We start from the raw sequence: 21199 nt of genomic DNA, 5'->3' as shown, positions 1-21199 counted from the left end.
TGATGTCTGTGTGCTGCTTGTTGCCCTCAGTATACTTTCTTTCCTTGTCCGACACTCAGCGTAGGGAACTCCCAGACATGGTGTTTCTCCAGGGCTGGTTTGAGGAGCCAGTGGGATGGATCACCTGAAACCTGAAACTTTTTTTCATTCATTTAGTAAATAGATATGTAAAATTAGTTATAATTTCACAGAAAGTATTCTTAATGACTGCTTTGTTCTTAAATTTTTGTAAGTTTGTCTTAGTTGGTCCTTGCTAACTTGCAGCTAATAGGGTAGAGTGTGTCTTGGTTAATGTATTTCTGTTTTAATATGCAGTTATTTACTTTGTCGAATTTGCATTTTTTTTTTCCTTCTTGCTGTTGGAGTATGTCCCTGCTTTGCTAAATTTACTGGCTCAGAAGTGCTCAGAAGTGTAAAAGTACCGATAAAGTGTTAACATGTGCATACTACACTCACTCCTGTGTGAGATAGAAACAGCATGCGCAGTGCGCTGCTCGGTGGGGTAGGGGCTCCCTGGGTGTTGTATGCTAAAAATGCCAGGAAGACTTGGGCATGCCTTCCGGAGGCTGCCTAGTGGCACACCCAGGAGAATTTGTCTACACATCTCTGCAGAGGCCCAACCTTGTACTGTCGGAACTGAAACAGTGCAGTTTTGAAAACCGGATGTAGGCTGCCAGGATTTCTTAAGACTGAATTGTGGTAAAAATGGCTTAATAGCTAAGATTTTCACTCTTTCCTAACTCTTGATTTCTACACTTTTCAGAGAAATGAATCAATGCTATATCACTGGGTATATTTTAAAACCTCATCTATATGCTGCAACACAGCATAAGGAAATACTTTCCAGAAGCAAATGCAACCAAAGAGTGGTTTAGAAACTACTCACCTCTGAATCTCCAGCTGAGCGCTAATCCCCCCCGCAACCCGCCCAGCTCCAGAGGCACATGTGAGCCTTGAAAACAGCCAGAGACTAACTCAGAGTCCCTGGGTTCATGCTTCGTTCACATACCCAGAGCATCTGAAAGAAGCACTTTCTACCATTCCCAGTACTTACATTTGGGTATTTTCTATTTTAGTGAAATACAAAACAAGAAAAGAAATTGACTAGAAGTGGAATCTGACCTACACTAAGCTCAGCTGTTGAGCCTAATATCATGTCTTGGTGAAAGACGGACTCTGAGATACCATAATAATAATTATAATAATTCATTTTAGAATTATTGTATATAATATAGAATATATATAAAATATTTAATAATATATATTATATAAATTATACAAACATATAATTATATATTCATATAATATATAATTTATATGTAAATTATCAAATAAATTTATATATTTATAAGTAATTTATATAATTTATATAATGCATATACTAATATAGTCTATATATAATAAATATATAATATATAGAATGTATAGTATATATGCGTGTATATAGTATATATAGTATATATATTATATACATTTATATTTTATAATATATAGAATATACTCATGTAAAAATACTTGTCACAGTATTTTAAAGCAATATAATATTCTATATAGTATAGAATATTAATACTTAATATTGCTTTAAAATACTGTGACAAGTATTTTTATTAAGCTGGAGTTGCTGTAGCCTGTGCACTTGGATGGTCATGAGGAGGCCTGAGGATGCTGGAAGTGGGCAAGCCTGGCCTGAGGCATCATGAAAGCTGGATCTGTCACTCACTCACTGCCTGGCGTAGAGCGCTGCTCAGCTTCTCTGGGTCAGAATAAACGTGCATTGTGAACAGCAGGCCTCTAGTGAGGAGTGAGGAGTTTGAGTAGCATGTCACTGGGTCCTGTAGAGTTGTGATGTCACTCAAGTGACAAGTGAGAGTCACCAACGCCTAGGCATCCTACTTCAGTGAAGGCTCCTTTGTCCAATTATTAAATAACTAAATAACTTACCTCATACTACTTATGTTTATGTTTCTCCCCCACCAAGTTGAGGGCATATAATGATTGTTGCCCCTTTCTTCCTTTAGACCAAATCTTTTAAAACATATTAGTAAGGTTTTTAAACATAGTTTGAGGGTGATTTCTTCCTGCTTCTATTGTTTCCCCACTTTCTGCTGTGGATTTCTTTCTTTGGCCTCTTTGGTATATCTGCTGCTTCTGCTGGAGTGACTCTCAGGAGGTTCCTTGTTACTATCAGCTTTTTTTTCTTTACTTTTTTTAAAAATTGGGATATAATTCACATACCATAAAATTCACCATTTTGAATCAGTACAATGTAATGATTTTTAGTGAATTCACAAGGTTTTACAACAATCACCACTAATTCCAGAATGTTTCATCAGCCCTGACAGAAACCCCACACCCATTCAGCAATCAGCCCCTAACCCAGTCTGTGGCAACCACCAGTCTACATTCTGTCTCTGTGGATTTGCCTATTGTGTGCATGTCATGTAATGGAATCCTACAGTATGTGGCCTTTGTGTCTGGCTTTCACTAAGCATAACACTTTCAAGGTTCATCCATGAGATAGCATGTATCTGTACTTCATTCCTTTTTATGGTTGAATAATATTCCATTGTATGGATATACTACATTTTATATATTCATTCATCAGTTGATAGACATTTGCATTGTTTCCACTTTTTGGCTGTTAGAAATAATGCTGGTATGAACATTTGTGTGCAAGCTTTTGTATGAACATATGTTTCTTATGAACATACGTTAGCATAGGCTAGGTCATATCTGCGTTTCACTTTTTGAGGAACTGCCAGACAGTTTTCAAAGGCATTGGTACCATTTTCCATCCCTCCCAGTCCCATTTTTTTCTACATCTCTATCAACACTTGTTATGTTTTGCCTTTTTCCCCCTTTTTAAGTAACTTTCTTTTTTTTTTTTTTTAAGATTTATTTATTTGAGAGAGAGATCATGTGCACAAGTTGGGGGAGGGCCAGAGGGAGAAAGAGAGAATCTGAAGCAGACTCCACATTGAGCATGGAGCTGGACATGGGGCTTGATCTCACGACCATGAGATCATGACCTGAGCGAGACCAAGCATTGGACACTTAACCAACTGAGCCACCAGGCGCCCTTCCCCCTCTTTAATGATAGCCACAGCTAATACGTATGAAATGGTATTTCATTGTGGGTTTGATTTGCATTTTCTTAATGCCTAAAGATACTGATCGTCTTTTCATGTGCTTTTTGACCAATTTGTCTCTTCTTTGGGGAAATACATATTCATATTCTTTGCCCATTTTTCATTGGATTATCTGTCTTTTTATTATTTCACTGCAAGAGTTCTTCATATATTCTGAATATAATTTTTTTTTTTTTTTTTTAGAGAGAGTGTGAGAGGGGTAGGGGGAGAAGCAGAGAGAGAGTGGGAGAGAGAGAATCTTAAGCAGGCTCCATACCTAGCACAGAGCCTGATGCAGGGCTCAGTCTCACCACCCTGAGATCATGACCTGAGCTGAAATCAAGAGTTAGTTGCTTAACTGACTGAGCCACCCAGATGCCCCTGAATATAAATTTCTTATCAGCTATATGATTTGCAAATATATCCTCCCATTCTGTGGGTTAGCTTTTTTATTTTCTTGAGTGTCCTTTGATGCACAAAAGTTTTTAATTTTGATGGAGTCAGATTTCTCTCTTTTTTGTTGCTTGTTCTTTTGGTGTCATCTCTAAGAAACATTGCCTTACCTAAACACAGGAAGATTTGCTCCTATATTTTCTTGTAAGAATTTTATAGACTTAGCTCTTACATTTAGGTCTGATCCATTTTGAATTAATTTCTGTAGGTAGGATGAGGAAGGAGTCCAGATTCATTCTTTTGCATGTGGATATCCAGCTGTTCTAGCAGCGTTTGTTTAAAAAAAATCATTTTTTTCTTCATTGAATGATATTCACACATTTGTTGAAAATTATAAGACTATAGATACATGGATTTGTTTCTGGACTCTCAGTGCTATTCCTCTACATTTCTATCCTTATGCCAGTGCTATACTGTAGCTTAGTAGTAGGTTTTCAAACCAGGAAATGTGATTTTTCTAATTTTGTTCTTTTTCAGGATTGTTTTGGCTATTCTGGGTCCTTTGCAATTCCTTATGATTTTAGGATTAGCTTGTCCATTTCTTTTAAAAATGCAGTTGGAAGTTTGATTGGGATTGCATTGAATCTATTCATCAATTTGGGGAGTATTTCCATCTTTTCTAATTTGTAAACATGGAATATCTTTCCATTTATTTAGGTCTTTAATTTCTTTCAGCAATGCTTTGTGGTTTTCAGTGTACAAGTTGGTTCTGACACATTAAATCTATTAGTAAGTGTTTTATGCTTTTTGATACTATTGTAAATGAATTTCTTTTTAAATTTCATTTTGAGATTGTTCATTACTGGTTTATAGAAATACCATTGATTTTTGTATGTTGATCTTATATCCTGCAACCTTACTGAAGTTTGTTATTAGATTGCTTATTATTAGACCTAATAGTCTCCTGGGGGGGGGTTCTTTAGGGGTTTTTTATATATAATATCATGTCCTCTGCAAATAGAAATAGTTTTACTTCTTTTCTTGTTCTGGATGGCTTTTATTTCTTTCTTTGCCGTATTGTTCTGGTTAGAATCCCAAGGACAGTGTTGAATAGAAGAGTTAGAGCAGACATTCTTGTCTTGTTCTGGATGGCTCTTCTTTCTTTCTTTGCCTTATTGTTCTGGTTTGAACCCCAAGGACAGTATTGAATAGAAGAGTTAAGAGCAGACATTCCTGTTTAGTTCCTGATCTTAGGTGGGAAGCTTTCAATTTTTCACCATTAAGTATGATGTTAGCTGTGGTGATTCATAGATGCTATTTATCAGTTTGAGGAAATTCTCTACTATTACTCATTTGTTGAGTGTTTTTATCATGAAAGGGTATCAGATTTTGGGTTTTTTTCTGTATTTATTGATATGACTATATTTAATTATATAAAAATATATATTTAGGGATGCCTGGGTGGCTCAGTTGATTAAGCATCTGCCTTAGGCTCAGGTCATGATCCCAGAGTCCTGGGATCGAGCCCTGCATCGGGTTCCTTGCTCAGTGAGGAGCCTGCTCCTCCCTCTGCCTGCCACTCCCCCTGTTTGTGCTCTCTCTCTCTCTCTGACAAATAAATAAAATCTTTAAAAAATAAAATATGTATTATATAAATTATCATATATATCTATAAAACTTTGTTGTGTTGATTTATTTCTTTTTGCTTGCTTTAGATTTAGTTTACTATTCTTTTACTAGATTCTTAAGGTGAAAATTTTAGTTGTTTTGAGATCTGCCTTTTTTTTTTTTTTTAAACGAAGGCATTTATACCCATGAACTTCCCTCTGAGTACTGTTTTCACAACATCCTATAAGTTTTGATATATTGTATCTTAATTTTCATTCATCTCAAAGTATTCTCTAATTTTTCTTGTGATTTCTTCTTTGACTCCTTGGTTTCTTAGGAGTATGTTGCTTAATATCCATAAAATATGTGAATTTCCCAAATTTCCTTCTGTTATTGATTTCCACTTTCATTCCATTGTGGTCAGAGAAGATATTTTGTATGATTTTTAAGCCTTTTAGATTTGTTGAGAATTGTCTTATGATCTAACATCTCATCTAACCTGAAGAATGTTTCGTGTGCACTGGAGAAGAATGAGTATTCTGTTGTTGGGTTCAGTGTTATGTAGATGTTGATGTGGGGCTGCAAGAGAACAGTCAAGAAAGATTCTTGAGACATTTTTGGTGCAAAAAGGTGCTTTCTGTCTATAGGGACAGGACCTTCGGGCAGAAAGATTTACACTTTTGCTTTATGAATCTGGTGGTTATATGCTTAATGCTCAAGGGGGAGAGGACATGTAGGGAGTATTAGATCGTGAATGTTTCTTCAAATTTCTACTCGTAACACTACTTTTGCAGATTTCTCTAGTGCTTATTCAGTTCGATATTAACTATCAGTGAGATATACAGGCAGACATGAGACCCTTTAAGAATGTAGCAACCAGCACTTAATTTGATCCTTATCAAAATTATGCAGGCCATAGGTCAGCCTACTGGGTTAAAGGTGAACATTTTTTTTGCTTCTATCCTTCATCAGATGTCTGTTAGGTCTCTGTTTTTGTGGTGGGGCATGCCTTCAACACTAAACCAGGAAGTTTAAAATTCTGCCTTAGCATTCACTTTCTGCTTATGCGGAGGTGAGATCTTAGAGCCTTCTCAGATCTTTCCTGAGATTATGCATGAGCCTATGCATGTGCCTGGTCTTTTAGATTTCCAGAAAAATGTTGGAGCTTTTCAAACCCCCGTGGATGTCTCATTCCTCAGCTTGCCCTTTTGAGCTCCCTGGCTAGTCTCTTGTTTGCCCCAGCTGCTACCCGTTACCTCAGGCAGACTGATGTTTAAAAATTCAACTAACATACCATAACATAAAGGAGAAGGCTTTAGCACTGAAAGAGACTCAATGAAGTTGAATAAAGATGAGCCTTTCGAGTGGGGGCTCTTCTAAGGTACCACTAACCAGGTCAGATAATGGTTTCCCTTTGGGAATGAGGCTTTCAAAGATCTCCAGCCACACTCTGCTCCCTCTGGTCCTGGGAGCGCATGCTGTTTTTTGGGTTTTTTTTCAAGGTTGCTGCAGAGCTGGAGAGCAGGAGATGAGACTAGAGTAAGTTAAAATGCCAGAAGAGTGACATGTTTGTCATGACTGTATGCAGCCAGAATTGCTACAAGCCTTTGGTTAACTTCCAGAGTACCCGAAAAGTTGGTTCTGACACATTTTGCCATTTTTCTCCGTTTTCATGGAGGGGAAAACTTCTGGAGGTCCTTACTCTGCCATTTTCACTGGCATCACTGATAAAGGAAAGACATTAGGGTTTGAAGCCAACGGCCAAGAAAGAATTCTTAGGATGTCTTTGGTGCAAAAAGGTGGTTTTATTAAAGCATGGGGACAGGACCTGTGGGCAGAAAGAGCGGCACTGGGGTCATGAGGAGTGACCCATTATGTACTTTCAAGTTGGGAGGGGGTTAGGGATGGCGTAGGCCTCCCAGGTATTTTGGAAACAAGGTTTCCAGGATCCTGAGGGGGCTAGCTATTGTTGGGAAAAGGTCATTTATTATTGTTTAGTAAACCCTCGGTCATGAGACCCTTCAGATGTATATGCTTGGAGGATGATTGCCACATGTATCTTGGTGGAGGTGGGGGGGGTTTGAGATAAAGGAAGTTTCCAAAGGAATTTTTATGTTAAAGTAGACTTACAGCATCCTGGGGGTTGGGCCTAACTTTGCCTTTTGCCCTTTGCAAAGTATTAACATGGAGGCAGCTGAGTTCCTAGAGGAAGGTCACTCTGCCTGTTGCAAGGACTTGTCAGTGGGCTGTAAGTAGTGAGGAAATTTAATAATTTTTCTTTGCCTTTGTTTCCCACATCATTACCACCTTCAGTTTTTTAATGGGGTCCTGGGGTACCCATGGCGTGAGGGGGCAGTCATGTGAGGTTTCTAATAGTGATGTTGAATCGTTTCTTTTCAGTTGATCAAGAACAAACATCTTTAGCTTTGCTGTTATTATGTAATAATTCAATGACTTGGCACAATGAAATGAGTAGCTAAATCATTTTTTCATTCTTTCAGGGATTTAAAATATAAAATTGCTTTTGAATTTATGTAAATTCTGTTGTTGAGAAGAAGAAATTGGGAGGAATTCTGAGATTTTTTTTGGTTGGAGGCCAGTGCCTTGGGTAGTATTGCAAGATGTAGTTCCTATTAAATGATATTAAAACAATGCCTGTTTTCTTCTTGTGGTTTACATTTTCAGGGCACCTTTGATGATTACTTGGAATTATTCCTTCAGTTTGGTTATGTGAGCCTTTTCTCCTGCGTTTACCCATTAGCAGCTGCCTTTGCTGTGTTAAATAACTTCACTGAAGTTAATTCAGATGCCTTAAAAATGTGCAGAGTCCTCAAACGGCCATTCTCAGAACCTTCAGCCAATATTGGTGTATGGCAGGTAATTATATGAGAAAAAATTATTCCTTTGGGAAAAAAAATAGCAAAATGGGGCCTTATGATTAAAAATAAAAGTGCTAAGGAGAGATTTGGGAAAACTGGATGTTATCCTTTTTTTTGCCACAAACTAGCTGTGTGACTTCAGACAGTTATTAACTTTTTCTGGACCTTGCTTTCCTTGTTTTTACAATTAGAGGATGGGGTGGGGGAGGTAAATTATAATTTCTGTGACCCCTTTGAGATGTAAAATTCTGATAGTTTAGTAAAGTATCCAGCTGGGATTCCACCCACTGGGTGATAATGAGGCCCTCCCCCTGCAATGTCAGTGCAAATCATGTTAGGAGCCTGGACTTCCACACTCACCCAGCAGTAATGAGGTTCCCTTTCCAGTTTCTGCTGGGATGATCTCAGATAAAGCGTAATGGAGAGTCAGACCTTTCTCTACCACCCAGCACAGCAGAGGCCACATGGGAGTGCACATGAGGCATTTGTACCCCTCCACGCAAGAGGTTTCAGTGTGGGGGTTAGCAGGAAGCCAGAACTCTGATCCCTGTCCAGCAATAATAAGGATCCCATCCCCCACCTTGGGGGTCAGTGGTGTCCAAATGGGCAACCTAACAAGATGTTGTCCCTTCTTTCCCTGCTGGAGTGGTGTTAGAGGAACCAACTAGAACAAAAGTTTTAAATAAAAAATAGAATCTTATAACACCCAAAATGTCCAGGCTTCTATTAAAAAATCATCATACCAAGAACCAGGATGATACCAAAAAAAAAAAAAAAAAAGGTGATGCAGTCAGTAGATGCCACCATCAAGGTGACAGATGTTAGAAACATCAGACAAAGATTTTAAAGCAGCCTTGATAAAATGAATACACCTAAAACAGATGGAAAAATAGAGTATCTCAGCAAAGAAATAGAAGATATAAAGGAGAGGCAAATAGATATTTTAGAAGTGGAAAATATAATTTAAAAACTCAGTGGATGAGTGCAGTAGCAGTAGCAGAATGGAAGGAGTAGAGGAAGAGCAGAAACTGGAAAATAGAGCAATAGAAATGATTCAGTCTGAGTAGCAGAGAAAAAAATAGATTGACAAAGTAAATACAACCTCAGAGACCTGCGTGGCTATAACAAAAGATCTAATGTTCCTGCTGTCGGTGTCCCAGAAGGAAAGAAGAAAGGAGGGGCTAAAAAATATTGAAGTAATAATGGCCAAAACTTTTTGATTTGGCAATAGAACTAAAACTACAGATTCAAGAAACTGAGTGAATTGAAAACAGAATAAGCCCCAAAAAGTCCATGCCAAACACATTGTAATTAAACGTATGAAAACTAAAGACAAAGAAAAACTTGAAAGCTCCAAGAGAGAAATGACATGCTATCTACCTATAGGGGAAGACAATTAGAATGACAGCCAGTTTCTCATCAGAAACCGTGGAGGCCGGAGGAAAGTGGCATAGTATCGTTCAAGTGCTTAAAGAAAAGTACTGTTAATACAGAATCCTATATTCAGAGAAAATATCCTTCGAGGATGAAGGGAAAATCAAAACACTCTCAGATGAAGGAAAACTAAGAGAATTTGTTGCCAGAAAACCTGTCCTAAAAGAATAGCTAAAAGAAGTTCTTTAAACTTAAGGAAATGATAAAAGAACTGACCTAGGAACATTAGGAAGAAAAACCACAGTAAGCAAAAATACGAGTAAACATATTAGACTTTCCCAGTCTTGAGTCCTTAAAGTTATATTTGACAATTGAAATAGAAATTATAACACTATCTAATGATTCTAAATATATGTAGAGAAAATATTAAGAAAATACTATACAGAATGGTAAAGGGAGGTGAGGTTTCTCTACATCACTCTAATAAATGATGACACAAGTAGACTGAATATATATAAATAGACAGTCCCCAACTTACAATGGTTCAAATTATGATTTTTTGACTTTACAACGGTGTGAAAGCAATACATATTCATTAGAAACCATACCTCAAATTTTGAATTTAGATCTTTTCCCAAGCCAGTGGTATGCAGTATAATCTTCTCTCCTGATGCTGGGCAGCAAGCTGCAGCTCCCAGTTAGCCACATAGTCACAAGGGTAAACAGCCGATACACTTAGAACCGTCTATACCCACACAACCATTCTGTTTTTTACTTTCAATACAATGTGCAACAAATCACATGAGCTATTCAACACTTTATTATAAAACAGGCTTTGTGTTGATTTTGCTGAGTGTTCTGAGCATGTTTAAGGTGAGCTAGTCTAAGCTATGATAATTCAGTAAGTTAGGTATATTAAATTCATTTTTGTCTTACGATATTTTTAGCTTACAGTGGGTTTTTTGGGACATAACTCCTCCTAGGTCAAGGAAGATCTACACAGACACACAATGTGTAATGAATGTAATATATATTACATATATAAAGCATATATATATATAATCATATATGTATATAATATAATACTTAGAGCAACCACTAAAAAGCCTTATAAAAGATACACTCAAAAACAAATAAATCAAAATGTAGTTCTAAAAGATGTTCAAATAACCCACAGTAAGGCATGAAAAATAAAACACAGAAATGAAAATACAGAGGGAACAAACAGAAAACAAAGAAATGGCAGACTAAAGTCCTAACATATCAATAATTATATTAACTGTAAAAGGTCTAAAGGTACCAGTTAAAGACAGATATTGGTAGAGTGGATTAAAACACATAACCCAACTTTATGCTGTCTGTAAGAAATTGAGTTCAAACATAATGGTATAAGCAGGGTAAAGGTAAAAGGAGAAAAAAAAAGCCATGTATGGAAATATTAGAAGAAAGCAAGAGTGGTTATATTAATGTTATATTAATTAATATATTAATTATAATATAACATAATTATAATTAATTAATAATAATATATAAATTTGACAACTTAGATGAAATGGACCAATTCCTCCAAAACACAAACTACCACAACTCGCCCAATATGAAATAGATCATTTGAGTAGCTCCATAACTGTAAGGAAATTGAATTTGTAATTACAAATTTCCAAAAAAGAAATGCCATGGCCCAAATGATTTCACTGGCAAATTCTATCATTTAAAGAAGAATTAATACCAATTTTACACAATTTCTTTCAGAAACAGGAGGAGGGCATATTTCCCAATTCATTTTATGAAGCTGGTATCAATGTGATAGAAAACCAGACAGAGTACAAAAAAGGAAAACAACAAACCAATATCCCTTGTGAATAAATATACAAAACATCTTAATAAACTATTAGCAAATATAATTCAGCAATCTATATAAAGAAGTATAGACCATGACAAGTAGCATTTAGTTGAGGGATGCCAGCCTGGTTAAATACTAGAAAATTAATCAGTGTAATCTACCATATTCATAGTCGGCATGGTTATATCAATATATTTAAAGCATTTGACAGAATCCAGCATTCATTTTTGAAAACTCTCAGAAAAATAGAAACGGGGGTATTTCTTCAACTTGATAAGGAACATCTATTTTTTTAAAAAACCTAAAGCTGACATCATACTTATTGGTGAAAGACTGAATGCTTTCATTCTAAGATTAGGAACAATGCAAGGAAATCCACTGTCACTAGATTGAACATAGTACTACAAGTTCTAAGTAGCATAATAAGGCCAGTAATGTCTCCAGTCTACCAGTGAGGTCTCTAGCTGACCTCAGGTGTATGAACAAATCCAGTCAAAGTCAGCTGAGACCAGAATTCCTGGGATGAGCATATCCTAAATTGTCCACCCACAGAATCAGAGTTAAATAAATGGCTGTTTGAAGCCACAGAGTTTGGGGTTGTTGGTTATGTAGTAATAGCTAACTGATAAAGGAAGACTCAGTACTCGTAATATATCAGTTCTCCTTTAATTTACAAATTTACAAATTAATTAATCTACAAATTAATTCACAAATATAGCACTCTCCCAGCCAAAGTTTTTCTTTTAACTAGGTAAACTTATTGTCAAGTTCTCAGGGACAAATAAGTGAAATAGAATAGCAAGAAAACTCTAAAGAAGAAAAGGACACTTACCACATGTTAATACTTATTATATAAGTTCAGTTATTAAAGTAGTGTGGTACTGGTGCATTAGTAGACAGTCACACCAGTGGAACAGAATAAAAAGTCCAGAAATGCATTATATGGTATAGGTGAAAGTTCAGTAGGGGAAACAATTGTCCATTAATAGCATTGAGATAACTAGGTCTCCAGATAGGGGGAAAAAGTTTGCTCTTCTAAAGTTAAAAGAAGACAAAACAGGACACAGAATGGGAGAAAATATTCATAATACAGATGTCTTCCAGAGGACTTGTATTCAGATTAAGAATTCTTACAACTCAATAAGACATTTCAGCCAATAAAAACATGGACAATGATTTGAAGGAGTACTTCACCAAAAAAATATGCGAATCATACGTATATGATTTCAATTATATGACATCCTAGAGCATACAAACTAATTTATAGTGACAAAAAGCAGATCAGTGTTTGTTTGGGGCCAGGTGTGAAGAGAAGGATAGATTACAAAGGATCATGAGGAATCTTTTGGGGGAAATGGAAATATTCTGTATTTTGTTTGTGGTAGTGATTTCACAGGTAAATACATCTATCAAAACTTGATGAAGTGTATACCTTCAATGGATGCAGTTTATTACACAAATTAAAGCTCAGTATAACTGTATTTGAAAATCACATTTTATGATAAATGTATTAAAAGTGCAGGAAGACAGGCACTCTTATATGCTGCTGATAGGAGGGTGAACTGGTCAACCCTTTGGAGTGCAGCTTGGCATATTTATCAAAATTATGAATGCATGGTACCTTTGACTCAGGTAATCCGTGTTTAGGAATTTATCCTAATTCCACACTTGTTAAATGATGTATTTACATGAAAACTAATTGGAGCATTGTTTGTAATAGCAACTAATGCCCACCAATAAGGAAATAGTAAAATAAATTCTGATACATCTATGCAATAAAATATTTAAGCAGTTGTGACAAAGAATGAAGGAATTCTTTGAGTTCTGATGTAGAATATTCTTCAGGACATTTTAAGTGACAAAAGCAAGGGACCTGACATTAAGGGTAAGAAAGGGTATATACAGTCAAGTTTGCTTATATTTGTATATAAAGTATGTGGAAAGGTACAAAAGAAATATAATAATAGCGATCATTTTGTAGGGAGAACAGGAACTGGTGAGAAGGGGGGAAGGGGTACACAAGGGCAAAGAGACTCTTCACTTTACACTTAGAGTGTTTCAGTTCTGAGCTATGTGAATATAATTATTAAAAAATGAATAAATAAAAAATTTAAGTTATTTAAAAAGAAGGTAAATAAAGTCCAGAGTAGGTTTGCTGTAAAGAAAACTATGGAAAAATAATTAGATTACACAAAGGATTCCTAAAATAAAAGCAGAAATTCTCCATGAGACAAGAAATTTATTCAGTTTGGATCTAATCATGTTTCATTTTGCTTCTTTTAAAATTCTAATTTCTGGGGCTCCTGGGTGGCTCAGTTGGTTCAGTGTCTGCCTTCGACTCAGGTCATGATCCTGGGGTCCTGGGATCGAGTCCCTCATTGGGCTCCTTGCTCAGTGGGGAGCCTGCTTCTCCTTCTGCCTGCCTCTCCCACTGCTTGTGCTCTCTCTCTCTCTCTCTGACAAATAAATAAATAAAATCTTTAAAAAATTTTTTAATTTTAATTTCTAAAAGTAATTGTATTTCTTAGAATTAGTGGGACATTTTTCTGATTTTTTTAAATTAAAATGCAGTTGACATATAGTGTTACATTTGTTTCAGGTGTGCAACATAGTGATTGGATAAGTCTATATGTTATGCTGTGCTCCCCACAAGTTAGCTACCATCTGTCCCCATACAATGCTGTTACCATTGACTATAATCCCTACGCTGTGCCTTTCATCCCCATGACATCTTCATTCTGTAACTGGAAGCCTATATCTCCCACTCCCAGTGGTTAAGTTATTAAGTAGTGGTCAAGTGTTACACATTAAAGGAAAGAAAGAGCAACCAAGCAGTGGTCACAACATTTCCACAGTCAGTTCTCAGTACTGTGCTCCGTGAGACTCCTCATGGGACCTTGGATCAGGTTGTTAAGTAGCTCAGCGGGGCATCTGTATTTTTCTAAAGTCCCACAAATAAATGCCACTAGAAAAGGATCACTGTTACGGTGCTTCAGGTATAGCTGAACCAGATGTGGTGTGTGATGTGTCAAAGTAGGGCAGTCACAAAATAAATTCTATTTGAAATCATAGTGAAACATTTTTTCTGGTGGCCCCATTTTAGATTCCCTATAGATATGAGTAGAGTAACTTGAACAGCGTACTCCTCTAGGATGTATTCCAAATTCTCAGGTCCCTGGCCACCTCCAGTTGGGAAGGTAGAACATACTGCTTTGGCTATTCAAGCCAAAAGTATCTAAAATACCTTGTAACAGTGTGGCTTTTTTAAGCTAAAGAAAATCACAGCATTATAGAGAAAAAGCTTAAAATGTACTTGGAATATTTAGAACAAGGGAAAGGCTTTTCCTTTGATTTTGGATGATACAAAAAAAGGATGAGGAAATATGGAAGAGGTCATTGTGGTTTTTAATTTCACATTTTTTTTCACTTTTAGCTGGCTTTTGAAACAATGAGTGTCATATCTGTGGTCACCAACTGTGCTCTAATTGGAATGTCACCACAAGTGAACGCCCTCTTCCCAGAGTCAAAATTGGACCTCATTTTGATTGTAGTAGCAGTGGAGGTAAGTGAAAATTTAAACCTATTTTAAATAGTCTCCACATCAGATGCCTCTGTTAAAGCAGAGATGACCTAAAGCAGGGATGTCCCTGACTGTCAATGACTAGCAATTTGGTGACATGCATTTCCTGGTTCAGGTAATGGAGAGACCTGAGGTTTGAGGCTGTGCATTCCTGGTTGTTGCCCAGGTATGAAAAAGTCACCATGGTGTGGATGGGAAAGTGACCTTTCCAGCCATTCTACTGACCTGTCTAATGCTGAGTAGATAAATCCTATTTGAAATAGATTTCTGTAGATTTAATATTTTTTTTAGTCTCTTCAAGGGATCTGTCATACCTACTTTCTTATTAAGCAAATAAATCCTAAGAAATGCTTTTTGATTAACATTTTAAATCTCATTAGCAGCAGGTGTAGAATTCATTGTGAAACTAAAACACCAAAATGTAATGTATAACAGGAAGACTCATAATTTCACATACAAAGTACAAGTAGGCTGTTTGTGTACTTTTTAGGTTTTCATTTTATCATGTTTCTGAATATAGCTTACTGTAACATTTTAAAAAGTCAGTACTGACCAATTGGAAAGGGAAGAATTTGCAGGAATTTTTTTATTGCTAGTGATTATTATTGTCAGGAAGATTCTGACCTTTCGTTTTTAGATATTTGAAAAATAGAACAGTTGTGGAAAGTTATTAAAGCAGAATTTAGCAGGATTATAGAGCGGCCCTAAGGCCTCAGGCCTGAGGGCTGACTAGAAATGAAACTGGACTTGTACATTTCCAGTAGTGGCTGAAGAAATAGATTGTGCTTTGCTGTATTTACTCTTCCTGTGTATTTAATAGGAATCCGTGTTCATGGTAGATGCTATATGCAGAATATGCGTTTGGAGAATGATTTTAGACAGCAGTGAGTAGGAGGGAAAGGGAATGGCTCTAGCAGAGAAAAGTAGGTCTGTTTTGAATTTTAAGGGTTGAATAGGATTTTGGAGAGCTATTTGCAAGGCTGATTTCTCACCTGTGTGAGAGATCAAAGCAGGTATCTTAGACAGGGGATGGCCAGCTGCCCAGGCTCATAGCGTACCTTCTTGATATAGGATATGGCCCTTAACTTTGCCAATACATCCAGAGTTAATTAGGCTTTAGGGACTGACTTACACTTAAAACTAATGAGACTCACAAAGGACTGACCAGAATGCCAGGCAATTAATTTACCATAAGGAGATCTTTCCCAATGACTTTAACAGTTGTTTTCTTAGAAGATATCTTGGTAAAGTGGGAACCAGAGCAAGAGGAGTATGTCTTGAGAGGCAAGGAAATGGAAAGCCTGAAAACCATCCCTTCCTCCAAATTGAGCAGAGCTCTGCTGTGAGCCAGTGCTGGGTGTGTTCACTGCCCACCTCTTGATTTTGCCTTCACTTTCTCTAGATTTCTGGTCAGTCCAGTGTTCTGTATATTCCCAATGCTACTGCTTTCTTTTGTACTTGGTGATACCTTAACATCAGATATCCAGGGCCTGGCTCTTCTCACTTGATTTGGGAGATTGCCTGGCCTACGGGAGTGTTCTTGCAGATGGCACTCCTCCAGGGGTTTGCTGGCCTGCGTGGGGTGGGGCCACAGTATTTCTGTGGTGTTTGGTTAGAGTGTCTAAAAGTTTGGTCTTGCTTGGCTGCCCCTGTGCTGGCCCTTTGGCTAGAGAGCAGGCTTTCTTGCTTGTTTTTTGTCTGTGCCCATTGGCATTTCTGGTTCTGCTCCCTCAGCCCTTAGTCTGGCACATACGAGGTAAAGAGGAATCCCTGGGAACTCACCGCCATGTGCTCCTTAGGGTCCTGGGGTCCCTGGTGAGTCTGCTTTCTTCTTTCTACCCTTCAGAGTTTTCTTATGTTTATTTTATGTATAATGTCCATGGCTTTTAGTTGTACTTAGCAGGAGGAGTAGTGGCAAGTACTTCTATTCCATCTTCCCAGAAGCAGAAGTCCTCACTTTTTTATTCCTTTTTTTTTTTTTCCCCTTTTTAGCTTAGGAACTTTGCACTTACAAAGTCCTTTCTTTGGGCCTAGATAGCACACTTTAATTCCTTAGGTCCCAGCTCAGATGTCACTGGGCTCCCAGCCTTTTCTGATCCCTCCATCTCCGCTGGATCTCTTCTGTTTGTCTCTCAGGAAGCCTTGATTGGCCTTCCTCATGGTGATTATCCCACTTAATTGCCTTGCATTTTCTGGTAGGCGTGTTTATGTAACGTCTATTTCTCCCGTGCACTGTCAGCTTCAGAACAGCAGGGATGATGTCGACTTTTCTATCCAGTAAATCAAACTACTAGTGAGCTAGAATAGTAACTAAAACATGGTAGGTAAGCATTTCAGTGTTGACACGAATGTGGAATTAATAAATTAAGCTTTTAGAAAGGGAAATGGGCATTTCTTTTTTTATTTAAAAAGGAAAAAATGGATATTGTTCTTTTTTGATAAATTTATATTCAGTATTATATGACTATATTTGTGTATAACATTTTCTAAGTTCTACTTATGGAACACAAAGTGGCAAGTGCTCATTTTTTTTATTCCTTAATTAAATTATACTCAGTATTGAGAACTTCTATGTATATGACACTGAATCTGGTGCTAAGGAAAGACAAAGCTGTCTTTTTATTTTTGTCCTCAAGAACTCTGCTTCTTAATGTAGCTGAGAAGATGTGCACATTTTACACACACACACATACATACACACACACACGTATGCAGATCCCCATAAACAGACATGGTTAAATACTTCTACTAGAGATGCAACTAGGAGGTAGAAATGACACGCCAAGTCAATGATCTGTGGTAACATGGAGGAGGAGAATCAGGAATAGCATTCAAAGACAGGAGGCCCTTTGCTGTCTTTCTTCTTCCTTTGGTGAGGCCTGAGGCCTCCTTACGGCATATTTTGGGAAAGCTTGGATGTGAGTTAATCCTGATTTCCCAGAGCGGTTTAAAAGGCAGTTTCTTCCATGCTAGCAGAGACTTCTCACTGAATTCTGAGTGTAATCTACTCCTAAGTTAAGGATACCTGGCAACCTGAGGGTGGAAGACAAAAGCACAGCCACAGGCTGATTTAGAGTCAGTCATGACGTAGAAGAAAGTTTTCAGCTTAGAATTAATCCACGGGGCGCCTGGGTGGCTCAGTCGTTATGGTCTGCCCTCGGCTCAGGTCATGATCCCGGGGTCCTGGGGTCGAGCCCCACGTCGGGCTCCCTGTCAGTGGGGAGCCTGCTTCTCCCTCCCACTCCCCCTGCTTGTGTTCCTGCTCTCACTATCTCTCTCTCTGTCAAATAAATAAAATCTTTAAAAAATATATATTAATCCACATAGGCCAGAATGCCAGCAATGTTTTAGGCTATTTCATTACCAGCTAGACTTACACCTCTGGGCAAGAAGTATTTCCTTTGGTTACCAAGATTAAATCCTTATAAGATAAAAGTGATCTTTTTGGTGTGTATTGGTTTTTTTTTAACAAGATAACTCATTAGAATGTTATCAGTATTTATTAATATAGAGATCATTACTAATATTGAGATCACCCAGAGTTAAGTCAAAGGGTGAGGGGGTGTGAAGAGATGGTAACTAAATGTATACTGCTCCTTTCATTTTTTTTTTTATTGTGATAAAGTAAACATAACATGAATTTACCATTGTAACCTCTTTAAAAATTTTTAACTGTGGTAAAAAACACGTAATATGAAATTTACCCTCAACCACTTTTAAGTGTACAGTTCAAGACATTAACTATTCAAGACATTAACTATTATCTATTAAACAGTAACTACCCCCCCCCCCCCATTCTCCAGTCCCGGTAACCACCATTCTGCTTTTGTTCCTATGAATTTGATTGCACTAGGAATCTCATATAACAGAATCACCCAGTATTTGTCCTTTTGTGTCTAGGTTGTTTCCCTTAGCATAAGGTCTTTAAGGCTCATCAGTGTTATAGCATGTGTCAAAATTTCCTTCCTTTTTAAGACCGAATGGTATTCCATTGTATGTATATACCACATTTTATTTATCCATTCATCAGTCAATGGACATTCGGGTTGCTTCTGCATTTTGGCTATTGTGAATAAAGCTGCTGTGAACATGCGTATACAAATAATCTGTTTGAGTCCCTGTTTCACTTCTTTTGAGTATATAGCCAGAAACAGAATTTCTGGATTATATGGTAATTCTATGTTGAATTTTTTGAGGAAATACCATACCATTTTCCATAGTAGCTACACCATTTTACATTCCCATCAGCAATGCACAAGTGTTCCAATTTCTCCACATCCTTGTCAACACTTGTTATTTTCTGTTTTTGTTTTTTTTTTTTAAATAATAGTTACCCTAATGGGTAGTATCTCATTATAGTTTTGTTTTCCATGATAACCAGTGATGTTGAGCATTTTTCATGTGCTTTTTGGCCATTTGTGTATCTTTTTTGGATATCTGTTCAAGTTCTTTGCCTATTTTTGAATTGGGCTGTTTTTTGGTTGTTGATTTGTAGGGGTTTTTTATATATTCTGGATATCAATCCCTTATTAGATGTATGACTTATAGATATTTTCTCTCATTCTGTGGGTTACCTCTTTACTCTGTTGATACTACCTCTTGATGCACAGAAGTCCAATTTTTCTACTTCTTCCTTTTTTTGCCTGTGCTTTTGGTGTCATATCCAAGAAATCATTGCCAAATCTAATGTCATGAAGCTTTTGCCCTATGTTTTCTTCCAGGAGTTTTATAGTTTTAGGCCTTAAGTTTAGGTCTTTGATACATTTTAAGTTAATTTTTGTATATAACTGTCCATATTCCTTCTTTTGCATGTGGATACCCAGTGTTCCCAGCATCATGTTGAAAAGACTCTCCTTTCCCCAGTGAATGGTATTGGCACCCTTGTTGAAAATCATTTGACCGTATGCGTGAGGGCTTATTTCTGGACTCTTTATTCACTTGCATTGGTCTATATGTCTGTCTTTTTTTAAACCACTTTATTGATGTGTGATTGACATACAGAAAGTGGCACATATTTAATGTATACAACTTGATGAATTTGGTGGTAAGTATACATCTATCTTTATGCCAGTTACCACACTGCTTTTATTACTGTAGCTTTGTAGTAAGTTTTCAGATCAGGAAGTGTGAGACTCCCAACTTTGTTCTTTTTCAAGGCTGTAAAAGATTGTTTTGGCTGTTTGGGTGTATGTTTGTTTTAATGTGCTTGTAGTAACTGAAGCTACTTACTGATTTTTTTAAAAACCCTTGGGTTTTTAAAAAAACCAAGCTGGGTTTATATTGGCACAGATTGGTATTAAAATAAGTCTTCCTTTTCTACCACAGTAGTATATTTGAAGATTTATTTGTTTCTATTTTATTACTTTCTTCCTATTGCAAGGACCCCAGCTTTGTTTTCTAAATTGAAAATTTTGTGTGTTAGAACAAAATCTAGCTCAGAGAAAGTGTTAGAAGTAACCAAAAAATTAGTAAGTTAGCTAGTTTTATTTTAGTGTTGCTGAGACCTGAGCTGAATGCCATCTGGTTTTGTAATGAATCCAAAAAGTAGAAAGTTTAATATAAATTAGAAAGTATGCTTTTTTTGGTTTATTACAATACAAGTTTGTAAAATCATACTGAAATTCTAATTCAGAATGTTACAGAAGTTTCACTAAAACCATCCATGGGTCAAATTAACATGTTTCTGTGTGTAAGATTTTTCCTTTTGATCTGTAGATGTGTTTTCAAACAAGGAAGTAAAATCTTAAAATTATATTTAATATTGTGTTTTTTCCCAGAATCAAAGTAAAGTATCAGTATTAAGTATTGAGTTTTAAAAAATGTTTTGCCTGTAGAACATTAAATTAACAGCATATATTCATTCTTGGCCCCTAAAAGAGTAGAAATTTCACTAATTCAAAACCTAATAAATAAGCCATAAATAAAGTAAATTCTTGTGCAAATTTTTAGCATCTTGATGGAAACAGCAATTTTAAGAGATCTTATTTTAGTTATTTTCACCAAATTAAGTAACATCTAAAATATATTTATGTGATTAGAATTTGTTAACAAAACAAGAGACTTAGAAAATGTAATAGTCTTATAAAGCTGGTGTTGAGAGTATTCTCACAATTTAAATTGTGGATGAAGTTTTTCTGGTTCAAACTTTTAAAGCCAGGAAACTTTAATTTTATTTAATTTTTGAATCTTCAGGGGTTTTTTTTGTCTTTTTTTTTTAAAGCTTGACATAGTGCAGCATAAAATTCAGTTAAAGGCAAAAATGGTCAGTACTGTATGCTGGTAAGCACCGGGTCATATGTCACAACTTTTGTGTATTTACTGCCATCTAGTGTTTACTTTAAAAACTAAGGAAACAAACACTACTTTTATTGGTAAAATGTTACAAAAAATTTTT

General features: G+C 36.5%; 1 protein-coding gene across 11 annotated transcripts in view; it reads left to right on the top strand.

Moving 5' to 3' along the window:
- ANO10 (anoctamin 10) overlaps positions 1–21199 on the top strand; it is a 222053-nt gene that overhangs the window by 46169 nt on the left and 154685 nt on the right. For 10 of the 11 annotated variants that reach the window (XR_013448554.1, XM_078074108.1, XM_078074096.1 and 7 more), the window contains 2 exons: positions 7815–8006; positions 14659–14787. Coding sequence is in view for 10 of the 11 variants with exons in the window: in XM_078074108.1 (XP_077930234.1) it covers positions 7815–8006; positions 14659–14787 (321 nt within the window). In the remaining variant the exon portion in view is untranslated. The remainder of the gene's footprint in view (positions 1–7814; positions 8007–14658; positions 14788–21199) is intronic. The other variant, XM_078074107.1, reaches the window with a different exon arrangement.

This window comes from Halichoerus grypus, chromosome 1, assembly GCF_964656455.1.
Source record: "Halichoerus grypus chromosome 1, mHalGry1.hap1.1, whole genome shotgun sequence".
Lineage (NCBI taxonomy): Eukaryota > Metazoa > Chordata > Mammalia > Carnivora > Phocidae > Halichoerus > Halichoerus grypus.
Note: the sequence above shows the minus strand (reverse complement) of the source record. Positions and strands in the feature narration are given on the sequence as shown.